Source organism: Asparagus officinalis, chromosome 1, assembly GCF_001876935.1.
Source record: "Asparagus officinalis chromosome 1, Aspof.V1, whole genome shotgun sequence".
NCBI lineage: Eukaryota > Viridiplantae > Streptophyta > Magnoliopsida > Asparagales > Asparagaceae > Asparagus > Asparagus officinalis.
The window spans coordinates 108,886,732-108,913,093 of NC_033794.1; the positions used below are offsets into that span (position 1 = coordinate 108,886,732).

At 35.9% G+C, this 26,362-nt stretch overlaps 3 protein-coding genes and 1 long non-coding RNA gene across 6 annotated transcripts; 2 read left to right on the plus strand and 2 right to left on the minus strand.

The window, feature by feature from the left end:
- LOC109828915 lies at positions 4,904-22,483 on the plus strand. The gene is made up of 7 exons (XM_020395903.1): positions 4,904-5,293; positions 6,169-6,311; positions 14,565-14,836; positions 15,470-15,624; positions 15,914-16,176; positions 18,043-18,105; positions 22,041-22,483. The coding sequence occupies exons 1-7, from the start codon at positions 5,083-5,085 to the stop codon at positions 22,296-22,298; spliced, it is 1,365 nt and encodes a 454-aa protein (XP_020251492.1). The 5' UTR covers positions 4,904-5,082; the 3' UTR covers positions 22,299-22,483.
- Positions 18,465-20,794, minus strand: LOC109828917. Its single transcript, XM_020395906.1, is given in 4 exon segments — positions 18,465-19,123; positions 19,346-19,481; positions 19,680-20,278; positions 20,281-20,794. Coding segments are annotated over 4 exon segments (1,806 nt in total). The 5' UTR covers positions 20,693-20,794.
- LOC109828918 lies at positions 23,068-25,711 on the plus strand. 3 transcript variants are annotated; one of them, XR_002243896.1, is made up of 5 exons: positions 23,068-23,192; positions 23,340-23,570; positions 24,589-24,721; positions 24,861-24,912; positions 25,585-25,711. It is a non-coding gene; the product is annotated as an uncharacterized LOC109828918 (long non-coding RNA). The 3 variants fall into 3 exon arrangements; XR_002243895.1 differs by having other exon boundaries at positions 23,068-23,570; XR_002243894.1 differs by lacking the exons at positions 23,068-23,192; positions 23,340-23,570 and having other exon boundaries at positions 24,344-24,721.
- On the minus strand, positions 23,759-25,991 carry LOC109828916 (transmembrane protein 136-like). The gene is made up of 5 exons (XM_020395905.1): positions 25,579-25,991; positions 25,360-25,500; positions 25,130-25,249; positions 24,236-24,331; positions 23,759-24,157 (listed from the first exon to the last, which is right to left on the minus strand). The coding sequence occupies exons 1-5, from the start codon at positions 25,795-25,797 to the stop codon at positions 24,059-24,061; spliced, it is 675 nt and encodes a 224-aa protein (XP_020251494.1). The 5' UTR covers positions 25,798-25,991; the 3' UTR covers positions 23,759-24,058.

The following is a 26,362-nucleotide window of genomic DNA, read 5'->3' on the forward strand; positions in this document are numbered from 1 at the left end:
ATGAAAAGAAATTGGTACCAAGTTTCTCCATTATTTTCTCTCTCCTATAATATATATGATATATATATATATATAGTATATATATATTATAATATATATATATATAATAATATAATTATATATATATATATATATATATATATATATATATATATATATTATATATATATATATAATATATATATATATATTATATATATAATATATATATATATATATATATATAATATAATAATATATATAAATATACACACACACACACACACATCACACACACACAATTTAGTTTTGGTCTCCATGTATATATAGTTTCATATATACATATATGTTTGGTTCTATGTGTATAAATATATTATATAAAATATATATATATATATATATATATATATATATATATATATACATAGTTTGAGTTTTCATGTTCATAAATATGAAATCACATATTTCATATTTATTATTATGTTTTAGAAAATATTGCATAGAATATGCATATTTGTGAAAATATTGTGTTTCTAGTTTATAGACTTCATAACAATAATTTACATATTTCTTTAAGTCTATAAAATCATTTTGTAGAGTTTCAAAAGTTTGTTTAAGTCAAATGTCAAAAGCATGTATGTTTAGTTTTCATGTTTTTGGACTATTTTGAAAAATAATGATATTTTATATTTGGGAAGTCCTTTTTAAAAACCAGTTTTTGTAACATGTTTATTATCATTTTTACAATCATTTCCTAAAGTTTTATATTTTTTGGAATTTACTTGATATTTTTAAACCCAGTTTAAAGTTGAGTTTTTCTTGCATTTCAGATCTGTGCACGTTTAGTCGACTCATTAGTCAACTCATGAGTCGACTCATAAGTTGACTCATAAGTCAACTCACGAAGTGCAGTGGAGTTGTGATTTTTTATCTGCTGAGTCGACTCATATAAGTCGACTCATAAGTCGACTTATCAGAGAGCCGTTGCACAGTAACGGCTACTTTCCAGCAGTGTTTTCTGGGGGCTTTTTTTAGTCTTTTTCTTGGGGTTTTTGCTAAAGTTTTGGGTTCCTATAAATACTCCATTGCTCACATTTTTCAGTTGATCCAAGAGAATATTTTAACAAAGTTTTAACAAGGGTTTAAGTTTTGTTTAGTGTTTGTTTAAAAAGCTTATAAGCAATTGAGAGTTTGTTTTGTGAAAACAATTTCACAAGGGCTTGAGGAAGATCATTCATCGGTGTTTGAGCATCCAACTCTTCTCCCTCTCTCTCTTGATCTATAGAGAATTTTTTTTTAAACTCAATTCTAGCATTTTATATGTTTGATCTTAATTTTATAAGCTAGATTTCATGTTGAGTTTAAATTGCGTTTATTGAATCTCTTTGTTTACACACAACCATTGAGCTTATTGTATTTATATTCATAGTATATTTGGGTTGTGGGATTGTGACATTGAGTGTGAGCTTATACTGTGTTCTCATCCATATTAGAGAACAAATCATTTGTTGTGAGCCTTAATTGTGAGGAACACTTTGTAATACACTAGTACACCAAGAGGAGTGTGTGGTGAGGACGGAGTCGATACCGAGAGGAGTGGCGTCGGTGGCCTAGTGAGAGGTGATAATTCCGAGCACTTGAGGGAGTCGATACGTGAGGACCAACACTTGAGGTGGTAGTTAGTGTAGTTACATTTTGATTGTGAACGTTAATCGATGAGCGTTGAAAACCGATATTGTATGGTGTAAACGTTTTTGGGTGATCGTTGAAAACCCGGTGTGATAGTGGATTTCTCTCCGGGAGTAGGGAGCGGAGACGTAGAACGGGAGGTTCGAACTCCGTGATCATATTGCTTGTTTGAGTTTAGCTTGGCACACTTATATTTGTGAACATCTTTATTGCCACTCTCATTGTTTATTTCATCCACTATATTGTTTATATCTTGTTTCACCATTGTGTTAGTTTCATATCCTTGCATAGTTATCTTGTTACATATCATATTTGTTAGGATATTTGTTAGTAAGTTTTAATTGGCTTTTAAATCGGATTAGATTAGCATAAACCCTATTCACCCCCTCTAGGGTTCTTTCGTAGCGACCTTAGAGTCTAACAAGTGTGGTCAGCAGATTCATGGCGAATCCGGGAAAGGTGCATTGGGAAGCTGTGAAGTGGGTCCTGAGGTACTTGAAGGGTACCGTTGATATGGGTCTGTGTTTTGGTAGAGATACACGTCAGATTGATGGGTTTGTAGACTCAGATTATGCGGACGATCTAAACAGACGACGATCCACTATTGGTTATGTATTCAGTATACATGATGCTCCGGTTAGTTGGCGATTGATGTTACAGGCTACAGTGACACTTTCTACTACAGAGGCTGAGTACATGGCCATGACAGAGGGAGTGAAGGAAGCATTGTGGTTGTGGGGTCTGTTAGACAATTTAGGGTTTGAGCAGGATAGCGTGAACTTGTGGTGCGATAGTCATAGTGCGATTCATCTGGCTAAGAATCAAGTTCATCATGCTCGTACCAAGCATATCGACGTCAGGTATCATTTTGTGCGAGATGTCATAGAGGAAGGTGATATTTCTCTCATGAAGGTGCACACGAATGAGAACCCAGCAGACATATTAACCAAGGTGGTGACTAGCAGCAAGTTTCTGCATTGTCTGGACTTGCTTTATATCAACCCGTGTTGATCTGCCCAAGAGGGCAACATCAGAACTACGGTTAGCTTGATCCCGGTGGAGGGTACGTAGGCAGCCGCGGTATAGTGGCGCAGTTGGTTTGGTCTGTTTTTGGGCATGGTTTGGCGCTCGTGGTGTTCTTATGGTGTTCGTCCAAAATTTGATGTTTATCAAATGATGGACGAGGTGGAGAATTGAAGGATCGCACCTGGCAGACGAAGTCAAACTCGCCTGTTGGCGAGCAGGTGCAGGCGACTTCGAGCTCGCCTTTAGGCGAGGCTTGGACAGGCGGAGTTGGGAGGCGAAGTCGGTCTCGCCTGTAGGCGTTGATCTTGCATGTCGTGTGCGCGGGGCTCGAGGTGCTCGCGGCCTATCGTGTGCGCGGGGATCGAGGTGCTCGCGCGACGTGGATGAGAACCAACCGGCTCCAGCTGGATGGACCAGCTTCGTGCTCCCCATCGGGCGAGCGAGCAGAGAGAGGGGGAAAAGGAGCAGCGACGACAAAATTTATTCCCTTCTGCGGTTTTCTGTCTCTCTCTCCCATTTGTTTCCCATTTGTCCTGTAGCTCTCTTGGTGGAGAAGGGGGTTGGTGATATTTATTTGGGGAAGTAATTAAGAGAGAGTTTGAGAGTTTGAGCAGTGATTTTATATTAAAATCACTTGCTATTTGTTTGAGAGATCTCAAGTTTGAGATCCTCTCTCTTAATTGTAATTTCTTATGGTTGAATAAGAAATTATTGTGCTGCTCCCGTGGACGTAGGCAAGTTTGCCGAATCACGTATATCTGTTGTCTCATCTCATTTACTTACTGTTTTATTTGTGTATTCGTCATTGCTTGTATTGGTTAGTTTGAGCCTGGCTTAAACTCGAGCTAGGATTGGTTTCTCTCGGGATTAATTAGCTTCTGCGGGGGTGTGGGCGTCTTCGCTCCCAACACATGCCATGCCTACACCCTCGTATTTTTTTCTTAGAGAAGATAAGAGATATTCACAACAGAGAACAACATTCATACAAAATCTAAAAAGCAAATCAATTATGTAAAATGAACGAACAAAAATAAATAAGTCATTTATGGCTTTATCGAAGAAATAAATCATATATCGTTTTTGTTTGAATAAAAAGAACAAGAAATAGATAAAATCTTGGAAATGGTTTGCATGCAAACACGAACAAAGGCTAGGTCAACCCATTATTCATTAGGATTCATTACCTTTTAGATAATGACCACTACGAGCTTCAAATTACTTCTGTGTACTATAAGAAACAAAAATTTTAGATGCACAAAAAATCATAATTTTTATTGCAATTCGCACTTTAGTTTCTTGTAGTACAAAACTTAGTGGAGAGTTTACTGTTAGCATTATCGTTACTTTTCATATCCAGAAAATACCATCACTTCTTCATAATTCAAAGACATATCAAGCTGTGATATAGATAAACTGTTCGGCAAAGATTCAAGGAAAAGAAATTAAATAGAAGTGCCAAACTCACTTTTCCATTCAGTGAAGAAAGAAAGACATATTATACTGATTAACCCATTAAATAAAAGTTACTGTGACAATTGTGATCTTCTTCAGAGTTTGAAATGAAAGAATTATATTATTTTCATTATATGCAAATGGGTTATAACAATTTATCCGTCTACATAAATACGACTATTAACCCTTATTTTGATGTGTTAAACCATTTTAACTTATCTGAAAGAGTTATCTTAAATTTTGAATTTTGATAAATTAAAATTGATTAACTCATTTTATTCTGTGCGTGAAATTTTATTTTGGTATGTTGGGGATAAGTTTCAAGTTTCATTATCTCTCACTTAACTCGTGGTCCCTTTAAATATTTTAAAATTAGTCCTTCCAGCTATCAGCTGGTTGAAAGATTTAGATGGCTATTTTCAAAACATTTAAAAAGATTTGGCGACTTATTTCAAAAAATAAAGATTCGTGGGACTAATTTCAAAACTCTAGAAGATTTGGGGGCCAATTTTCAGAATATTAATAGGGGAGTAATTTCGAAGCATGAAAGATGTCGAAAGCCCCCCTGTTTGCGGCCGAATAATAGCAGAAACCGACAAACATGCCCGTTGGCCCATTTGATCTTTTGGAACCAGTTTTATAGGCCATGCTCCTAAAATGGGCCTATGTATTGGGCCTAAGCCACATTCACGATTGGCAATTTGCCCACCACACCGAGGGGTCTCCTAACAATGGAAAAACAAAGCGAGGGGTTCACTGAAATTTACCCTCTCAGGCTCTTCCCACTCCAGAGCTCCGACTCTCGGCTCACCTGTTCAAGAACAGAGGGACTAAAAATACACTAGATCCGATCCAAAGCCATTAACGCTACCTCTCCAAAACCCTAGAATGCGAGAGCCGACGAGATCGCTCTCCAACTGATCTCGCTCATCTCCAATGGCCAAGCCGAAGAACCGCCTGCTGCTCCTCCTCCTCGTCGTCCTCTCCATCTCGACGGCGGCGGTCTTCTTCATCCGTAGCGCTTTAGATTCCTGCGAGTCGCGTCGCGATGGACAGGCGGCGGACGCCGCGGCCCCGGAGAAGGATCCGCTAGGTTTCATGAGATCCAAGCGCGTTCTTCTCGTCTCTCACGAGCTCTCTCTTTCAGGTTGAACTAGGTCTGAATTTTTTATATATAATAAACTCATTCTTCAGTTCGAGCTTTGATCTCTGTGGTAATTACTATAAAATTTGTCAGTTTAATTAATATCTGCTGGTTTCTATATGCATTTCTCTCCTTCAAAACGCATAAAACTTTAGATTGCTCGAGTTAAGGATAAAGTAATACGACTCAAATCCATAAAAAGTGAACTCCATTTCATGTAGCAGCAAACATACTGGATTTATCTTGCTCTTCAGAAAGTTTGACTGCTCACATACATTAGTATAGTGCACGCCATCTTCCAGCATAAAATCTATGTAGCTTGATGCAGGGGCAGAGCCACGTTGTCCGAGCTGAGATTTTCAGGACTCCTTGTAATCAATACACCAAGGAATAATTATTATGCAACAAGAACTTTGTTTATGTTTAGCAATCCAAAAACTTCTTTAATCTACAGGGAACCATATGGTTATTTCGAGGTTTTCCCGAATAATATCAAATTGAAATGGTAGATTGAAGTGACTTTGTTTTCAAAGAAGACTGGACAAAAAAGCTTGTATCTAAAAAACCAATAATTTTAAAAGCGTAGATATTTGTTTAATTATTGTTTACTTATCAATCATTTGAAGATAACGTATGCTGCAATAATACATGAAAAACACTTCTAGAATAATGTTCTCATATATCCTTCTTTTTAGTAATTGCCTTTTTCAGTGAAAAGTTGAAATCATGTATTTTTAGTATTTTTCATATTAATGGAATTGCTACTAATGTTTTGTGCCTGACCTGGTTGAATATTTTGTCTCCACCTCTGGCTTGATGCCTGCAGACATACTGGTTAAGAAGCTTTCATTAATGCCAATGATTAACTAATTATGCAGGTGGACCATTGCTTTTGATGGAGCTGGCATTTCTTTTAAGAGGTGCTGGTGCAGAAGTAGTGTGGATTACTAACCAAAAATCAGTTGAAATTAATGAAGTTACTTACAGTTTGGAGCATAAGATGTTGAATCAGGGTGTGCAGGTAAATTTTCATTATACTAACAATGATGTACAATTGGTAGTTACTTTTAGCGATGAGCATATTTTACATGATGTTTTTATATCTCGTCATGACTCTTTCACCTTTCTCCTTAATCCTTGGATTTTCAGTTAGATGTTTATCTCAATAGCAAAGGCAGTGCGGTCATTTATTTGGATAGGTGTATTATGTCTCTTCAAATTTTCTTTTTTATAATGAAGCTTGTAAAGACACTGCCAGATTGATGGTCTCTCAGTGCTCTTTTTACATTTTTGAGCTCCCCCTCACACAAAGCCATGGAGCCTTGACTGTTTTAATTGCCAGTGTCTTCATTCCTTGGCATCCATGTACTGGTGGGTTAGCATGAGCAATGCTAGTTGTTCCCTACGTCATGGCATAATTTGATAATTAGTTTGTATTTGGGTCTTAAATTGACTTTTGCTTACTAGTTTATTTTTCTGCAGTTTTGATTCTGATATGGTCTTTTTATTGTAAGAAAAATATGGGAACCTAACCAACTATGCAAATCAGATCACTCTAGAAAATTTTCAATCCCACTCTTTAGTCTATAGACTATACATCCTTTCGACGTTTTGAATGCCACAATGACCTCACCTCGAGCTGTTCTCTTACCTCAATCTTCCAACATATCCATTCATCCGCATGGTAGCAGCAAGATGTTCCCATTTTTACTCGTTGTTCTTACTTCTTATAGCTTGTCTTTTGGCAGCAAATTTATTGTAAGAACAACCAATTTAATACTGACATAAAAAAGAGAAACTAAGAAAACGAACATGAGAAATCTATTACTTTATTCTGCTTCCAGGCTCAAGATATAAGTGTAAGTGTCCATCAGTCATCCAAAGATAATAACTAGAAAGGAAGTAGCTCGCATCATGAGTATCCCAGGCTTCTTTTTCAGGATTGGTACATTTAAATTGCTGTACCATGTTAGAACAGTACAGTGGAAATAGCCAGATTTCATCAGACAGAAAAAGTTTGGCATGTTGAGAAACAAAACTATGAAATGGATTCAATTAGTTGTATATGTAACTTACCGTAGACTTTAATGGGTTTAGTAGTAAGTGGTTAGGGAGCTAGTGTCACTGTGTGGTAATAAGTAGGGTTAGTGGTGTGCAAGTGTATACACCTTTGTTGGTGGTAGTGGTAAATTAACACAAGTCTAAAGTTTAATCTCTTATTCGTCTAAAATAAAATTTGAGGAACTACTCAAACTAGTAAACCTCACAAATAGAATTAATTAATGTCTTAATGAGATGATAAGTATATATGGCTTTGTAGTAGTTGTTGTATATAAGTGTATATGGTGAAATTTTACATAATGGCAAACCCAAGCCTAGTTGCAATCATGGTCAGTTATGTGAACTAGTAAAGCAATACAGATAGAAGCATTATTATCTTAACTCAATGTTATGTAACTTTGATTATTATAGCCCATGCAAGAGATTTGGTAATCCCATGCAGGAGATTTTCTTTCTAAAATAGATGAAGTATTGAGGTTAAAACTTCACTAAATGGAAATTGCAGTTCCAAAAATTTGTATTGAAAATTAGACTTGATCTTTTTTCATCCTGCTGTTTAAGCCTGTGCAACCCCAACAGGAACACTATCAGATTTACTTAGTACAAACAAATCGACGAAAAAATTGCAAAAAGCACAACCATCTGAACCTATAGACTGTATAAGAATTTAAACAAAGACTAAGACACCAAATGGAAGTTTGTCCTCTTAGGCAGAAAATAAATAATCGTCTTTGTAGTTTGTAGTTTAGTAGCTCCTAAGGGCTTTGCAATTGGAGGTGTTTAAGGCTTATTCATTCTAGTGTGAACTCACAATATAAAACAACCACACAACATAACGAAGAAATTTCTGAAAGAAATTCACCTACACTTTGTGATGCGAAACAAGGGAGGGGGTCTATCAGAATCAGCGATCTAATTTGAACAAAGCACCGTTTCGCCAAAAATCATTTTATTCGGTAGGAAATTAATTAAAGCAGTTAATATGACAGATGGATTTTAACAAGATTTGCAATGATAGTCATAAACAATCCCAATCTCGAATAATTTAATTACAATATTCATTATCATTGCACAAGTTTTACAATCAATATCAAGTTTTAACAATCACATGTTCAGTTTCTCTCAACTCACAATTAGACTTTAAGCAGTGAATATATGATAAGCGTTTAGAGATGTATTATTCATGCAATTAACTAACAAAATAAAATCAACAAAAAAATAAGGGACGAAAAAAAGCGAAACCTTCGTTGGTCTGAACAGACTCGACGTGAGAGACCTCTGGAGGTGGGGCGACGACAACGGTGAACTGAACGACGACGACGAGGTGGAGATCTGACGACGACGAGTGCGATAGTGTTGAACTGATAACGACGTGGTGACGAATCTGAACGATGAAGGTAGCGGCGATTCTGAGCACCGACTAGAGTGACGGCGTCGGCAAGGTTGACGGGACGATAGCGATGTGATGATTTGTGATAAGCGACTGTGGCAGTGGTAGTATTGCTCTGGTGGGAAATTTTGCTAAACAGTTGGTGTACATGAAGACAGCAGTTGCTAGGAAAGGAGGCTCGGTGACAGAGGGAGTAGGACGACTGCTTGGGAGGAGATGATGGCGCTGGTGGTGCGGAGGTGGAGATCGGGGGCGAGCTGAGTGTGGATCTGGTGGTTGCAGGGAAGAGGAGGGTTTGACTGATTGTTGACATGGGGAAGACGAGGGAATGCTTGGCGACTGGAGGAAGAGGACACAGGGAACGACCTAGGGTTTCACACCCGAGGCCTAGGTTTCACACCCAAAGCTTCACACCAGATTTTAGCTAATGTAATTTTTCATTCAATAATTCATTGATTTTCAATAGTCTCATACAACATTATTTATAAAAAAAAAACTACGTGCACACAACGTGTAATAAAAATAGAAACAAACAACAATCCCTCAAATCACTTAACTAAAATTAAACTAAATTTCAAATTTCAAATTTCAAATTTTAAATTTTAAAATTCAAATTTTAAATTTTAAATTTTAGATTTCAAAATTCAAAATTTAAAAATATATCAACTAATCAAATATTGCCATTTCTTGTCCTCATTATTCTCCCCGGGTGGGAGAAAACTCGACTCCGTCGAGTTAGCTGCAGAAACTTGACATCTTCAATATACTCTGTCTGTATTTTAATCTGCTGTCAGTTATTTCTTTGCATCTCAAATTATTAGCTAGATTGCATTGTAAATTCACCATCTAAAATATTATCAAAATTCACTGCTGTATGGATGAATATATAGAAATGGAGTAAAGTGAAAGAACTCTCATAAATAATAGGTTAGGATCAGGCTTATATCAGTGGATTGCCAATAACATTGTGAACTGTTTAATCACTCAATATTGAAAATAGAACCATGACCAAATCGATAATATAAATGTTGCTATTAATTAGTTCAAGAGTTGAAAAAACTCATAAATATCATGTCAAATCTTAAACAGCTATAAAGAAACTGTTTTGGACAAGTCCAAACCATCTAAAATATCAGCATCAATAGTTTTAAATTAGGTCCTGACTCCATATCATTCATTTCAGTTAACAATGTATTTATTCAAGTTAGATCATTGATTCCCCAATATATGATCAATGCAAATCAAAATAAAATGATGCAATCAACTCGAATGACTATGTATGAAATGCAGACTCGAAAAATACGGTCAATGGTAGATGTAACTCAACGAAGTATCTAACATGCATGACGTCTTCTATCAAATAGAATAATTAGGTGCTCTTTTGTTAAAATACATAAAAAGTTTCTAGTCCTAACAGTGATAGTGAGGAACATACAAGCAAATATATGACGGAGGAGTGTTTTTGTGTGTTTAACATGAAAGAGAACGAAAACACTCGCGTTCAAACTTATATTCCTAATCACTATATATTCCCAAAATGGATCAGTGTATGTGTGAGTGATTGTTGGGACAATGCATGGTGGTGGGATATCTAGTATGGTAGTTATTTCATTATGCTTAGTTTGGTATTCGACTTTCATACAGATGTTTGAGTGAATTGATTCAAGAGCCAAATCAGGAACGTGTTGGGCGTCATGTTTCTCCGGAAGGACTTCGTGGGAAATATCAACAACGTTTTCAATCACTGGAGTTGGTTCAGAAAGAGTTAGAATTTTAATTTCAAGAACAACTTCAGGGATAACATCAGTGGACTCCGTGATCAAAGATGTAGCTTAGGAAAGAACCGGAGTTTTGTCATTGCATGAAATTTCAATTAACTCCACAATTGCAGGGGTAGTTTCAGAAAGTTTTGTCATTGCATGAAATTTCAATTAACTCCACAATTGCAGGGGTAGTTTCAGAAGAAATGAAAGTGCATGAATTTTCAATTTTACTATTCAATTAACTCCACAATTGCAGGGGTAGTTTCAGAAGAAATGAAAGTGCATGAATTTTCAATTTTACTATTCTGGAATTCCTTTGCAGAGTTAATTTATATCAAATCTACGGTCTGATTAACGGTTTTCTCAAGAATAGATTTTGATTCTGTCATATGCAGCTTATTAATTTTAACCGACGGAAGGTATTCCTTTTTTAGTTCGTCAGCCATTTCTTGCCAAGTTAAAATTGGTAACTCACCACTAACATACCTTAATGTTTCGAATTTGGATCAATATTAGCAGGCTGGTCCGGTGAGTTTCATTGCTGCAAACTTGACTTTTCGTGGTTCCATCATGACATACCAGTCAAAGTATCCATCCATGTTCTTCAGCCAATTCAAGAAAGTTTATGGGCTGAGCTTACCGTCAAAGGTTGGTGGATCAGACACTGGTTGAGGTGGGGGTCGATGAACGACGTACCCATGACCTTGCGGTGGGTATTCATAGCCTTGACTTTGTGGCGACGGAGTTGCAACACACGCTCTTTCAAGCCTAGTAAACCTTTCGTTGGTTTCATTCTGGAAATTTGTTAAGCTCTGGGCTACGACACCTATTTGTCTTTTTACCTCATCGAATTTCTTAAGGAATTCAGAAGACATGCTGGACTCACTAACTGATTGACTTGACTCACCTAAGATAGATCTGTGCAATTAGGCATGCACTAACAATTAACTGGGATGAGTGTGATGCACTGAGAGCATAAAAATTTTCTAACCTAGAACCATGCTCTGATACCAAAAATGATGCGAAACAGGGGAGGAGGTCTATCAGAATCAGCGATCTAATTTGAACAAAGCACCGTTTCGCCAAAAATCATTTTATTCGGTAGGAAATTAATTAAAGCAGTTAATACGTCAGATGGATTTTAACAAGATTTGCAATGATAGTCATAAACAATCCCAATCTCGAATAATTTAATTGCAATATTCATTATCATTGCACAAGTTTTACAATCAATATCAAGTTTTAACAATCTCATGTTCAGTTTCTCTCAACTCACAGTTATACTTTAAACAGTCAATATATGATAAGAGTTTAGAGATGTATTATTCATGCAATTAACTAACAAAATAAAATCAACAGAAAAATAAAGGACGAAAGAAAGCGAAACCTTCGTCGGTCTGAACAGACTCGACGTGAGAGACCTCTGGAGGTGGGGCGACGACAACGGTGAACTGAACGATGACAACGAGGCGGAGATCTGACGACGACGAGTGCGACAATGTTGAACTGATAACAACGTGGTGATGAATCTGAGCGATGAAGGTGGCGGCGATTCTGAGCACCGACTAGAGTGACGGCGTCGGCAAGGTTGACGGGACGATAGCGATGTGATGATTTGTGATAAGCGACTGTGGCAGTGGTAGTATTGCTCTGGTGGGGAATTTTGCTAAACAGTTGGTGTACATGAAGGCAGCAGTTGTTGGGAAAGGAGGCTCGGTGACAGAGAGAGTAGGACGACTGCTTGGGAGGAGATGATGGCGCTGGTGGTGCGGATGTGGAGATCGGGGGCGAGCTGAGTGTGGATCTGGTGGTTGCAGGGAAGAGGAGGGTTTGACTGATTGTTGACATGGGGAAGACGAGGGAATGCTTAGCGACTGGAGGAAGAGGACACAGGGAACGACCTAGGGTTTCACACCCGAGGCCTAGGTTTCACACCCAAGGCTTCACACCAGATTTTAGCTAATGCAATTTTTCATTCAATAATTCATTGATTTTCAATAGTCTCATACAATATTATTTATAAAAAAAAACTACGTGCACACAACGTGCAATAAAAATAGAAATAAACAACAATCCCTCAAATCACTCAACTAAAATTAAACTAAATTTCAAATTGCAAAATTTAAATTTTAAATTTCAAATTTCAAATTTTAGATTTTAAAATTCAAAATTTAAAAATATATCAACTAATTAAATATTACCATTTCTTGTCCTCGTTACTTTGTGTCACTTGAAGGTATCTAATTTCTGGAAGCCAAAGTTTTAAATATCGGCCGATAAATCAATATTATCGGCGATTTATCGGTTTTGGGGCCCTTTTGCTATGATGAGTTCAAATTTTAATTGGTTATCGTTTTAGGGTAATTATCCGCGATAAAGCGGCGATAAGCCGATAAATCGACCGAGTTCAGCGAAAAAATTATTAGAATTATTGCTTAATAATTTTAAACATGTGTATTTACATTTGGTTAGTGATCTTAAACATGTGCATTTACATTTTGGTATGTTTATATTTCATTAAGTTTCTACGGTTGGTTAGTTTATCTTGTTATATTCTTGTATGCTATTCAAGATTATATTTTAGGACATTATATTTATGCATGCACACCCTTCGATATGACACTCTGATAAATACTTCTTATTCCTGATATATCCCCAATTTCCGCTATCGGATATGGATTTTGACCATCCAATAACTCCCCGATAAACGATATTTAAAACCTTGCTATAACCACATGAAAGAGTTTCTAAACATGTGGTTATGATTGACAAAATGATGCTTTAATCTTGAGGTCATTCTTTTTCCCTTCAAATTGAGGTGAACTGTGGTCCTATAAGGATTCTATCTAAAAAATTCATTATTTCATTACTTGCACAACAATTTCCCTTACATTTTACAAGGATGTCTCATGGCGCTTTTATGTATGAAACCTAAATGCTTTGTCTTGATGTAAATTTTTACTTTTACCTTAAACAATGCTAACACTTAGATATTTTCCGCCCGTAAGGCCATAACCTTGCAGAATCAGAAGCTTAAGCACATTGAAGACCTGAGTTTGGAGGGTTCTCATTTTAGGGTATAGGGTGAGAGGGCATTGAAGATATGGATGGAGGGATATCAAGATGGTCCCATTTCCTTTGGGCTTGCGTGGGGCGAAAGAAAATGATGTAGTAGGGAAAATGCTGATTGAAAATGATGTAGTGGAAAGACATAACAATTTAGCATTGTACTTCACTTCTTTACTGACGGGTATCTAACTTTCTAAAGTTATGGGTTTCTCTTAGTGAACATTTTATATAATATCTGTGCAGAATAAATGTTGCCTTCATTGGAGGATAATGACAGAGAGTCTAAAATATAAACTATTAGTTGACTAAATGATGGACATATTGAAGACAGTGATAGCCAGAATTGTTCAAATTTTGCTTCCAAGATAGTTTCTTGGTGCTGTTTCTGCAGAATGTGAAGCCTCGGATTAAATGAGAAGGAATTTCAAATATCTATATTCAATGATAATGACTGAACTTGTGTCTCTTCTATTTTCGTTTAATACTATTAGTTTTTTAACCGTGTATCACGCCACAAATCTAGTAGTTCCAAAAGTGTCATCCATGCACTAAATCACATCTCAAGAGGACTATTTGAACTAGTCAATCTAGTGTTCTATGTGCTTCAAATTTGGTACATCCAGCTCTAGTGCTGGGTGTCTTTCCTTCTTTTGATTGTTGTTTTTGGGGGTGGGGTTGGAGTTAAGGTATGAGAAAGCTGACATACTTTACTGTGTGGAAGCTGTTGATTTGTTTTATTGACTTTGAATCTTCTTCTGAACCTTTTGACTATTTGGATAGAGGCTGTGACATAATGCAGTCTTCTGTATAGCCACATCTGGGGTTGATTTATTTCTCCCTAGAGGATGGATCTCTCTGGAATATTCGTAACATCTGTCTACTTGAGCATGCTTTATCAATGGTATTTTGCAATTTCTAGTTTTGTCAGGCTTGATGTTTTCCAGTATTTCTTCTATTTGAGTTTCATGACATGTTCTTCCTATTCTGGCAGGTCCTTTCTGCGAAGGGCCAAGAAGCAATCGATGCTTCTCTTAAAGCGGATTTGGTTGTTTTAAACACCGCTGTTGCTGGAAAGTGGCTTGACCCTGTTCTAAAAGAACATGTACCTCAAGTTCTTCCGAAGATTCTGTGGTGGATTCATGAAATGAGAGGTCATTACTTCAAATTGGAATATGTCAAGCATCTTCCTTTTGTTGCAGGTGCCATGATTGACTCCCATACAACAGCTGAATACTGGAAGAATAGGACACGTGAGCGTTTAGGGTAGGTCATACATACAATGTTTCTTCATTAGAACTTTCAGTATTCTAATCCTTTCTGTCTCTTATACACACCTAGTTCCTTCAAGGTGTTAAGATCATATGTCGTTTAAAAGAGAGACCTCTCGGACCTGATCAACTGATTTGGGTGCGTCATGAATCATGATGTACCATGCGCTACCCTTAGCTGTTGATTTTTGTGCAATTCCTTTTTAAGTGTCGTCCTGTTTGTCACTTACTGTTAGTCAGAAAGGCAATATATAGATTAAAACCACCAACAGCTACTACTTCTTGTTCTCCTCCTTGTTTCTCATCTTCTTGTTGTTCTTTCTTGAATTAACCATGTGGTCTTGTCTCTGTAATATATACATATATTTGTATCATGGTATGCAGATAGGTAACTGACAGAGGAGCATATTTGACAATTGCAATTTTGATATTTGTCTTTTAATTGAAAAAGAAAAAAATATTCTCGCTTCTCCATATGCAGTTCAATTACATTGACACGTTTGTCATCCTTTTTTTATCTATTGATGCTTTTATCTTGCGATTTAGGATACAATTTATTCATCTTTTCTGTTCCTTCATTTCATTTGTACATCATTCTCCTTGTCTTACTTTTTGGTTTGTCATGCAGTATCAAAATGCCACAGACATATGTTGTTCACTTAGGAAATAGCAAAGAACTGATGGAAGTTGCTGAAGATAGTGTAGCCAGAAGGGTTCTTAGAGAGCATATACGTGAGTCTCTTGGAGTGCGAAATGAAGACCTCCTATTCGCTATTATAAACAGTAAGCCTCTGCTCATGAGATGACTTTATTGTCCAATGCTGTGGTTTCTAGACTGGTTGTTGTTACCTTTCAGTTTGATTCATGCTGACCATGCTTCTTATTGAATTTGTTTAACGTATTACCCTCTGCCATTTGATCCAGGGCTGGAGTAAGCACCTATTTATAGCTCTTCCTCCAGCCTGAAATTTCTGGCTTTATCGATTATTAAAGAACTTGATCTTAATGATATTTATGGAAAGACACTATTTTTTTATGTAGAAGTATTGATGCAAACTTGAAAATGTTGCAGGTGTTTCACGTGGTAAAGGACAGGACTTGTTTCTTCATGCATTTCATGAAAGTCTGCAGCTCATCCAAGATCAGAAGCTTCAAGTTCCATCCATTCATGCCGTGGTAGTTGGGAGTGATGTGAATGCTCAGACCAAGTTTGAGATGGAACTTCGTTCTTTTGTGTCAAATAAAGGAATACAAGGTCATGTTCACTTTGTCAATAAGACACTTACAGTGGCTCCATACTTGGCTGCAATTGATGTGCTTGTTCAGAATTCTCAGGTATATATTATGCATGTCTCAGTCAATTTCATCATTCTTGTCTCGTCGTTCATTTCCCCTTGAGAGGCTCATTAGTTGTTTCCCTTTCTGTTACTAGAGCTGTGGACCTTTCTTTTTTGATTTCGGAAAAGTATAATTTGGGCAGTCTGATGATTTTCAGTGCCAATTGAACATTGCAGTACATTGGAAGTGTTAGTTGTTGAATGTTGAGTGTCTTATTTCTAGTGCAAATATTTGTACAATCTAGGCCACTAGAACCAAACCTTATATCTTGTTGTTGCATTAGTGTTGACCATGTCTTAACCTTGAAGGTTAATGGAATAGTCTCAAATAATTTCTACTTAGCAGAGAACACCATGAAGTCTCCTTTTCAATACAGTAATTATGTGATCAAAACATCTTGAATCCCTCAATATACCAAAGATATGTGCAACTGTTTTCTGGTACAGGATTACTGTACGTTATGGTTATATTTATGGCATGAATGTTCTTGTTATGGAATAAACACAGAAACCGAGACCAGATCACATAGAAACAGTGGAAAAAGCAAACAATGATTTGACGTTATTCGGTGCAAGTGCTATGCCCACAGACACAGTAAGTGATTGTTACACTAAATAGGACTGAGACATCCCCACAAGTCTGTTCCAAGTGGACATCTTACTAGGTTATAATTCATATATGATTTAGGATCTCTTATTTGGGACAATATATGTAACATGAAAAGTGACGCACAAACTGGGGATAATGACTGATAGATTAGGACCAGGGACATCCCATCAATTCTGTTCCAAGTGGACATCTTACTAGGTCATATATGATTTAGGATCTCTTATCTGGGAAAACATATTTAACATGTAAGACTTGAGATTGCCATGTAAGGCTGTATCTGCATATGTCTGTTTTGCTGTGTCAAAAGTCCACGTAAGACTTGAGCTTGCCTGCTGACATCCTATGATTGCATGGCCAAAATCCTGCAAGACCTTTCTATGTTAAATAAGATATTCAATACAGAATATTGTCACATGCAGTTTTCCACTTTAAGATATGGGATTGGAACATTCCATTGTACCTGTCTGTCAGCTACAGAATGCCACCCTACACCTTTGGTGGCTTTCTGATACTTCTTGCTTTCCAATTTTAAATCCATATTCTCATTGCAATTTAATATCTACTGAACATTATCCTGCTTTCTTAAGAGAGACATCATATAAAGCAGATGCATTTAGTACTCTTTCGCTGATGAGAGTGCTGTGATATAGTATATCTTCTCAGGCATTATTATTGATTAAAAAGCTGTAAGTTCTATTTAAGAAACTGAACTGTAGGCTACACTGAGTTATCACCATTTTCGTATTCCTTAATTTAATGCTATGATCAATCAAAGTCCGTATTATGAGTTTATTTTGCTTAGGAGAACTGCAATGATTTGAAAAAGAGCAGGTTGTAATCTCAGTATACATATTGTTGGTCACACCTCTGAAAAGTTTACATAATTTACTTCATCTCAAAGACTATGGAGGTTTTTTTAATTACAGTGCTGTTCTGGAAGCAATTAAATCTATAACTGATGAAGTTAAAGATGAAGTGTCAAAAACCAGAAGCAGAATACACTTTTCGGACACTCTTTCAGAGGTTCCTTGAATCACACTTTTCTGTTAGTGTTAGTTAATTCAGATAATACACATAATAATGAAATCAAATAGTAATTATGCGGACTTGTACTTCAGGATAATAAAGGAATCAAAGTCCGTTCTCTTCTTTTTTAGCTGTTAGAATTTCTCTAATTGAACTTGTAGTTGAGGTCCTTCAGGATACAGAAGAAAATGCGTTAAATTCTAAACCTGGCCTTCCTTCTTCGTGTAGGCCCGCGGAGAGTGCTTTGGAAGGATAACAATTGAAGCAATGGCATTTCAGCTACCGGTATTGGTAAGTCTGTTAATAACGTATTGTTGACCCATACTAATTTAAGCTGGCTATTTTATTTCATGCAGCTCAAAATTTATTTATTTTATTTATTTGTTGTTGATCTCCATATGATAGACACTGGTGATAGTCAACTCTAGTTATGAAATCAAACACGCCACAAGTACGTGCAGGGCCGTACCTAGGAATTTTGGGGCCCAAGGCGAAATATTAGATGAGGCCTAAGTGATACAACTCATCAGGGCCGTACCTAGGAATTTTGGGGCCCAAGGCGAAATATTAGATGAGGCCTAAGTGATACAACTCATAATAGATTTTATCAATATTAGATGAGGCCTAAGTGATACAACTCATAATAGATTTTATCTCATTCTTCTTACCTTTTGAGTTACAAAATTACTAATTAAAGTTTTATATTCAATATTTTCTAACATGTTATTTTCGATAGATAATATTGCTAAACCATTTAATCTATCTTGTAACATGGTCGATCTTAAATAAGATTTTAGTAATTTTAATTTTGAAAAACTTCTTTCAGCGGAAGCAACTGTTACGGGTATAGTCAATAATACACGATAAGCAATACAAGTATTTGGAAAAGAATCTAAACGTTTTATATAGTTCAACACTTCAATTGGACTATTAATCTCTACTTTTAAAATTTTCCTAAGCACTCTCAATTCTGAAAACAAATCAAGTCCATTAATATCTAAATGTTCATCATGCTTTAGTGCATTTTCGAGATTAAGACAATATGTTTTCAATTCAATATCATCTAAAGCTTTTAATTTTTTCAAATCAAACAAAAAACCAAAAAAAATTTCATACGTTTTAAATTGTTCAAACCTACTTTCAATTGAGCTAAGCGATTTATCAACTATGTATAAGAAATATTCAATACGAAAAGATTCTTCAGCGTTAAATGTTGTTTCATTACCAATATTTTTATCAAATTGTTTTTTTCTATGAATTTTACGTTTTTCACGAAATATAGGTTGTACGTCCATTTCATTAGCAAGTTCTTTAGTTGAATTCAAAGCAGACATAAAACCATTTTGTCTATAATTTTCTAAATATACAATAAGACCCTTTAATTGATCTATGGCAATATCAATATGCATATATTTAGATTGCAAGATTTTACTAACTGAATTAACAGCAAACAATATGTCATACCAAATATTTATAGCTAATAAGAATTCAAAATTTTTAATCTCATAAGTTGCTAAGCTATTAGCTTCACTTTTTATCATTGGATCTTCACTAATTTCTGCTAATTGAATCAAAGCATCTCTTATATTTGGAGCTTGAAATTTTATTGCTTTAACACTTTCAATCCGACTTTCCCATCTAGTTTGAGATAAAGATTTAACGGATAACTTGCATCCATTATCTTCTAAAATTTTCCATCGTTTAGTAGAGGAAGCAAACAATGAGTATATACGTTGCAACACTCCAAAAAAAGAAATAGCTCTAGGACATGAATTAGCTATATCACATAAGACTAAATTTAAATTATGACAACCACATGGTGTGTAGAATGCTCTAGGATTTATATCTAATAGCCTCATTTATACTCCATTGTGTTTTCCTTTCATATTAGATCCATTATCATAACCTTGCCCTCTTATTTCATTAACATCAAGTTCATAGTTTTTCAAAATATTTAAAAGTTCATCAAAAAGGCCTTTCCCCGAAGTATTATCTACTTTTAAAAACTCTAAAAAGTATTCTTCAATCTTTATTGGACTTGTTGAAGTATCAACACATCTTAAAATAAGAGTCATTTGTTCTTGATGATTTGCATCTGGAGTACAATCAAGGATAACTGAAAAATATTTTGCTTCTTTTATTTTTTTAATGATCATTTTTTTAATTTCAGAAGCTAGCAACTCTATTAGTTCATTTTGTATTTTATGACTAAGATAATGATTTTGAATTTCACCTTCTTGTATACGTTTAACATGTTCTTGCATTATGGGATCAAATTCTGCTATCATTTCAACTAAGCTTAAAAAGTTTCCATTATTTTTTTCATATATCTTTTCTTTTGTTCCTCGAAATGCAAGATTATTTTTTGATAGATGTTTTACTATAGCAATAAGTCTTAGCAAAACTTTTTTCCTGTGTTCTTTTTCTTTATTAATTTGTTCTTGAACGTTTTTATCTATTGTCTTTTTTTTTGTAATATTACTTCTAAATCCATCCATTTACACATATTAGTGATATGTTCATGACTTGTTTCATAATTTTTAATTTTATATCCAAGATTTTTCCAATCTCTAGTACCTTCGTTAACTATCTGACTTGTACTAGATTTTAAAGTAAATAATTTGCAACAAAAGCAATAAACTCTATCTAAATCTTTTGAGTAAACTAACCACCTTCTTTCATGTTTTTCTCCATTTGACAATTTTTTAATGTAATATGATGTAGAAAAGTGTCTATTATTTTCATCTTTAGGAAAATCTACTTCTTCATATTTAATTGGACCTTTTTTAACTATTAGATCTATAAAATTTTGATCAATATATTTCCATTGTCCAGGATCATAAATATTGATAAGAATTGAATTTGATACCTCATTCATCTCTAAATTTTTTTCTTGGCCCTCATGTGAATTTTGTTTATATTCTTCATTAAAATTAGGAGTACTAGCTTTTTCTTCTTGAATATTATTATCGTTAATATCATTAAGTACTAGCTTTTTCTTCTTGAATATTATTATCGTTAATATCATTATTTTGTCCTAAATTCTCAACATATTCTTCTAATTCATTCTCAAGTAAAGAATCTAAAGATTCATCACTAAAAATAAATTTATCAAGAGCTCCTTGTTGAGATCGAATTAATTTTTCAACTCTTTTTCTTTTTTTTTAATTTTTGGCAACCACTTTCATATTTTTTATTAGGCATGCTTTCAAAATATAAAACAACAAATAAAAAGGTTTCAATGTATATCTACAATATCTCTAATTAAGCATAAAAATAAATTAATATGAATAAATGATAAAGAATATGAAATAGCTTTAGTTAGAAAGATAGAACTGTGGGACTGTGAGTGTGGGACTGGGAGGCTGGCGGTCAGGCGGTGCCGCGGTGGGAGCGGAGCCTGGAGACTGGAGTGGGAGGCACGGAGTAGGGACCTGCAAGGGATGATGAAATGATGAATTAATTAGTTGGTGGAACCTGCAAGAAAAAATTGGATCTAGGAATGACTGAAACAATCAAAATGGGCTTTACCTCAAAAACCAAACACCACAGAGTCTGAGAGTCAGTACTCAGTAGGATTTAGGAATGACTGAAAGTGAAAGAGGACTAGAGGGAGGAGTAGCCTGTAGCCGAGCCGAGTAGGAAGATCTGAACTCTGAAGGCGAAGAAGAAGAGCTTCACGCTTGGGGGAGAGTCGGCTGGGACTAGGACTCTAGGAGCCGGAGTAGGAACTCGGAAGAGGAGTGGCGGATCAGCGGATGATCTTTGAGAATTGACTCAAATTCAATTGAGATTTGAGTCTGAGAGAGGAGGATGATGATGATCTTTGAGAACAATTGAGATTTGAGGAGAGCAGCGGTAGTGGGAGTCTGGGAGACCGGAGAAAAAGTAGGGTTAGGGTAACAGGGTTATGTATATATATTATATGGGTGGGTGGGCCTTAACCAACTGGAGGTCCAAGGCAGAGGCCTAAGTTGCCTTATGCTTGGGCCGGCCCTGAGTACGTGGCCAGTTATCTCAAGCCAGTTAGAAGAAGCATATGTCCATATCTGTATGGTCAAAATGTTGATTTATATCTTTACTTTTTAAATTCGAAACATGTTCACCTGTCTTCTAGAAAGTGAAAATTTTGGTGCAGGAATTGATTTTACTTGACATCAACTATAAGGTCTGTTTTTTTGTGATCATGCCATCTAATCATGATTTAACTTCTTGTCATAATGTAGGGTACAGCTGCTGGTGGCACGACTGAGATTGTTGTGGATGGAACGACAGGTCTTTTGCATCCTGCGGGAAAGGAGGGTGTCACCTTGCTTGCCAAGAACATTGTCAAACTTGCCACTCATGTGGAACAAAGGCAAACTATGGGAAGAAAAGGTTATGAAAGAGTGAAGGAGAGGTTCATGGAACACCATATGGCTGAAAGAATTGCATTGGTTCTAAAAGAAGTTATTCAGAAATCAAAGCGCCTCTCGCATTCTTAAGATGATTTTGTTGCTAATCCCTTCTAGAATTTTGTTAATACGCAATATTACTGGCTTCATCTCTGTGGATTAAAAGCAAGTTGAGACCTGAGTCATGTAAAATTAAGATTCCAAAATATGCTGCAAACATGATTTCTAGTGTACATTTGATTCATTGATAGTTTATACGCAAGTTTTAATTAGAATTGGCAATTTGTTTCCGGAAAGTAAAAAATATATGCAAGTAAAAGTGTTAGTTCATCTCCTTTTGCATGCATTGCCAACTTTCTTTTTACGTCAGATGCATATGCCTGCGTAAGTTTGGCAATAAGAATGGAAATTTATTGCATATAGCAGACAGGCATTTGTCATTTGACCCTTCCTCAATTGGAACTCATTCATGCGTGGCCATTATGCTATGAAGGTGATGATATCCTAATTCCTTGATTTAATTGTTAGGTTAAGGTACTGTTTGGCAATCAAAAAAAGTGTCTTATCTAAGAGCTTGTGTCTTATTGACTTGGTTAATAAGCTAGTAGAGCTGTTTGGTGACAAAAAATAAGAGGAGATTATTTTAGAGATTGTGTCTTTTGCAAGTAGCTTTTAAAAAGCTACCTCAAGTAGCGTTTGTCTTTGGGAAGGAGCTGCTAATTTTTGTCTTCTGTTTTTTCCCCTAATAATTCTAATTTTATATCAATAATATTGCATGTCTTTTTTAGTCATTTAACAAACTTAAGCTAGTTGTACAGCTACTTTTGCCAAACAGTTCTAGTCAATCAGCTAGCTACACAGCTAACAGCTTTCAGCTACAATTTCACAGCTTTCAGCTAGCTTAACAGCTATCAGCTATAATCTCGCAGCTTTCAGCTAGTTTTGCCAAACAGAGCCTAAATGTCAGGAGACTTCTATAGGGAGGTGAGGTCTTTATCTGATTTCTTATATGCAGGATCTAAGTGATGAATCAGCAAAAGAGATCCTGTGAACAATCATGCTCCATAATTAACTTGTGGCTCTAAACATTTTATAGCAATGGTATCCACACTTTTTTTTCTGCTTTTTCAGATTTGGCTGTCTTTGTAGGAGGTGACAGAAGCAATAACAGCTCTAACAGTGGCCGGATTTTGTGTTCTCCTACTTCATCAGTGAGCTATTGACAAGGTCTCTGAGGAAATGTTTCTGCTGAAAAGCTACTACAGCTCCAATTCAGTCCGTGGCTGATGGAACTGAAAGCTGCTTCCTATGAGGCAATTTATGGCAAGAGTATGATTACATGCGCTGCGCCTCAAATACCAGGTCATTGGCTTCCCTCTTCTCCATGTCCTATTATGCTCTACCTTCACATGTTAGGTAATGGTGAAAAAGTGCATGGCGTCTATTACCCAAAACTAAGCTAAGCAAGAGCATGTGTTGACCGGACAATGTAGCTGCTAGTGGTGACGAGTTCATGAATTTGCTATGTTCCAGTAAAAAACATGTAAGCGTGACACTCCAATGAACTCATTGATTTCAGTTTGTGAGGATACTCAACACAGAAACAAAGATTGAAGCATTCCTGTTCTTGCAGGATGTAGTGCTGGAGGGGTAGCGAGCCTTAAGATAATATGGAACTCTTAGTACTTCACCACATTTCTTTGATAGCAACTTTGAAAATTGTCTTGGAGCTACAAATCGTTTACATTTGTGCATTTAAATTAGGATAGTGTTTCCGTAGATTTGCTGAGAAATGACTCCAGGACTTGGGAAACTAAAGATCTAGTTAGTCGGCTGGATATACAGGCAATTTACTTTGATTTCATCCTCTTGGCCAGCTTGTACCTTGCCATTCTGACTATCTTGTAGAACCAAAATGTGCTCACGAGTTGTAATCCCATAGCCATTATCTGACAATTCAGAAACAAACATATTTGGAAACCAGCTTGAGAAAATATGGAGGACTATGAAATTGTTTATAGCAGTACCTTTATAAGCAAAGGATTATCTGCCATCCAAGTCTCAAATGTCACATATGGACCAGCAATCATCCTTCCAAATGTGAATACTAAGGCAAATGAAATCTGCATCATTATGTGCAATATAATATCATCAGTTCTTTTTTTTTTTTCGATTGAGATCTCTTCATGGATTTACTGTCCGCCTCTATTGTTCTGCTCTCTGTGTCCTATATATCCTTAAAGAGAAATCCAAGGAGGTATTTATATCTTTGCATAAATATAGGTTTTCTATTTGCTGAATATTCTTGTGATTTTCATTTTTGATAGTCAAATTTGCTTATGATTTCTATAACCTGTGCTTAGTCTTAATAAATTTTCAGTTAACAGAAGAGAAAAAAGGGGAAAAGTGCTGAGCTTCTGTCTAACTGGGTTTACAGAGATGTGGTCATTTTTACCTTGAGGTGCTCAGATGTTCAAAATAAAATGCTTATTCAATACTACTTGATGAAATCAGTTAAGCCTGGGATTCTTGCAATATTCTTTCTGGNNTAATCTTGACGTCTATGTGTATGTCTTTTTCAAAAAAAGGTAATTTCACAATTCAAATATTAGAGACTTGTTCATCAGTAACATCAATAAATGTTTAATGCAGCATTCAGGTGAAGCTTTACCGAACACGAGGCAAGGGATTGGATTTGCTTGAGGTATGTATTATAACTATTTACTACTATCTTTCAGTTCATCTTTGACTTAAGGCTGCTATTATTTTTCCATTATGAACGAATTATGTAACATGAAATTCGTTGATGATCAAACTCAGTTTAAGTTTCTCCACAACTTACTGCAACCTTCAAGATATCACTCTTCAATTATGCTTTATTCTAAGTACTCAGGAAGTAAATAGATTTTGCTGAAACTCACATCGGCTACAAAATTAAGGTCAGTGTCACGATATCCAAGCTCTTTCAGGAGCTTCCTCACATGGAGCAGAGGGCTTGAGATCTCTGATACCCACAATGCTGCAACCAATTCTGACGCAGACTGCGAATAGAAACGAATGAATGAAAATTGAAACAATAGTAGTATGGTACAAGGTTAACTGCAGAATCAGAAAGGGGGGAAAACCCTTAATGCTCTCATGATATTCTTACCTTTTGATAGGCAAGTCCTGCTCCAATACCTACTATACTGATAGTATGATGAAATACATCTTCCAGGTTCACTTGCTTGTGGAAGAGGCAGCAAATTAGATCATATATTAGATATGAAAGTGTCACCACCAGTGTTTTCATCTACAAATATTACAGAAGAAAAAAAAAATGTTTTAGGATACTTCAAAGCCACAAACTAGTGAAGATTGATTGAAATACCTGCAGGGGTGAAGATTCTGATGCTTGAGGGCAAACAGGACAGCGCCAACCTTGAACAGACAGAGAAGCTAAACAAACAGCCAATGAAGCATGAATTGTTGAGACTAGGCGATTGCTGAAATCAAACGAGCGACGGGGAAATATTCTTCTGATAAGTAGAAAGGTTGCAGTCCAACATATTGTTGCAGAAATAATCCAATTCATTACAGAATCTCCCATTGGATGTTTCTTTTGAGCTCACTCGTAGCTCTCTAGTTCTTCTCCCAGAGGACGCTAGCTATTTGAGGGAGAGCATTTGAATTTTGTAGCACATGGGTATTAATTCTATTGAATGATTGCAGGGAAAGGCAGGGCATGGAGCCAGTATTTGAATGCCTCCTCAATAATGTCATGCAGTAGCTACTGTGTTCTATTTAATGTATATTAAGTACAGAATTTATTTCTTTCCTATTCGGTTCATCGAATTCAAATGAATGCCCTACTTTTTCTTATCTACTTCCTTGACTAATTAGACTACATGCTGTTTCAGGATAGTTAGCTGTGTTTGGTTTGAAGTAAAATGAGGGAAAGGAAGAGGAAAAGGAAAAGGAAAGAAAATGAAAAGAAAATGAAAGTGAAATGAGTTTTTTTCTTATGTTTGGTTACTAAAGAAAATTAAAAGCAAATCTGGAGGAAAATAAACAATGTTATTTTCTTTATTATTTGAGGGCATTGGAGCAAACTCATTGAGGGTATGTAAATGCAAAGTAGGGATAACTATAGTATGTGTCAATGCAAATAAGTC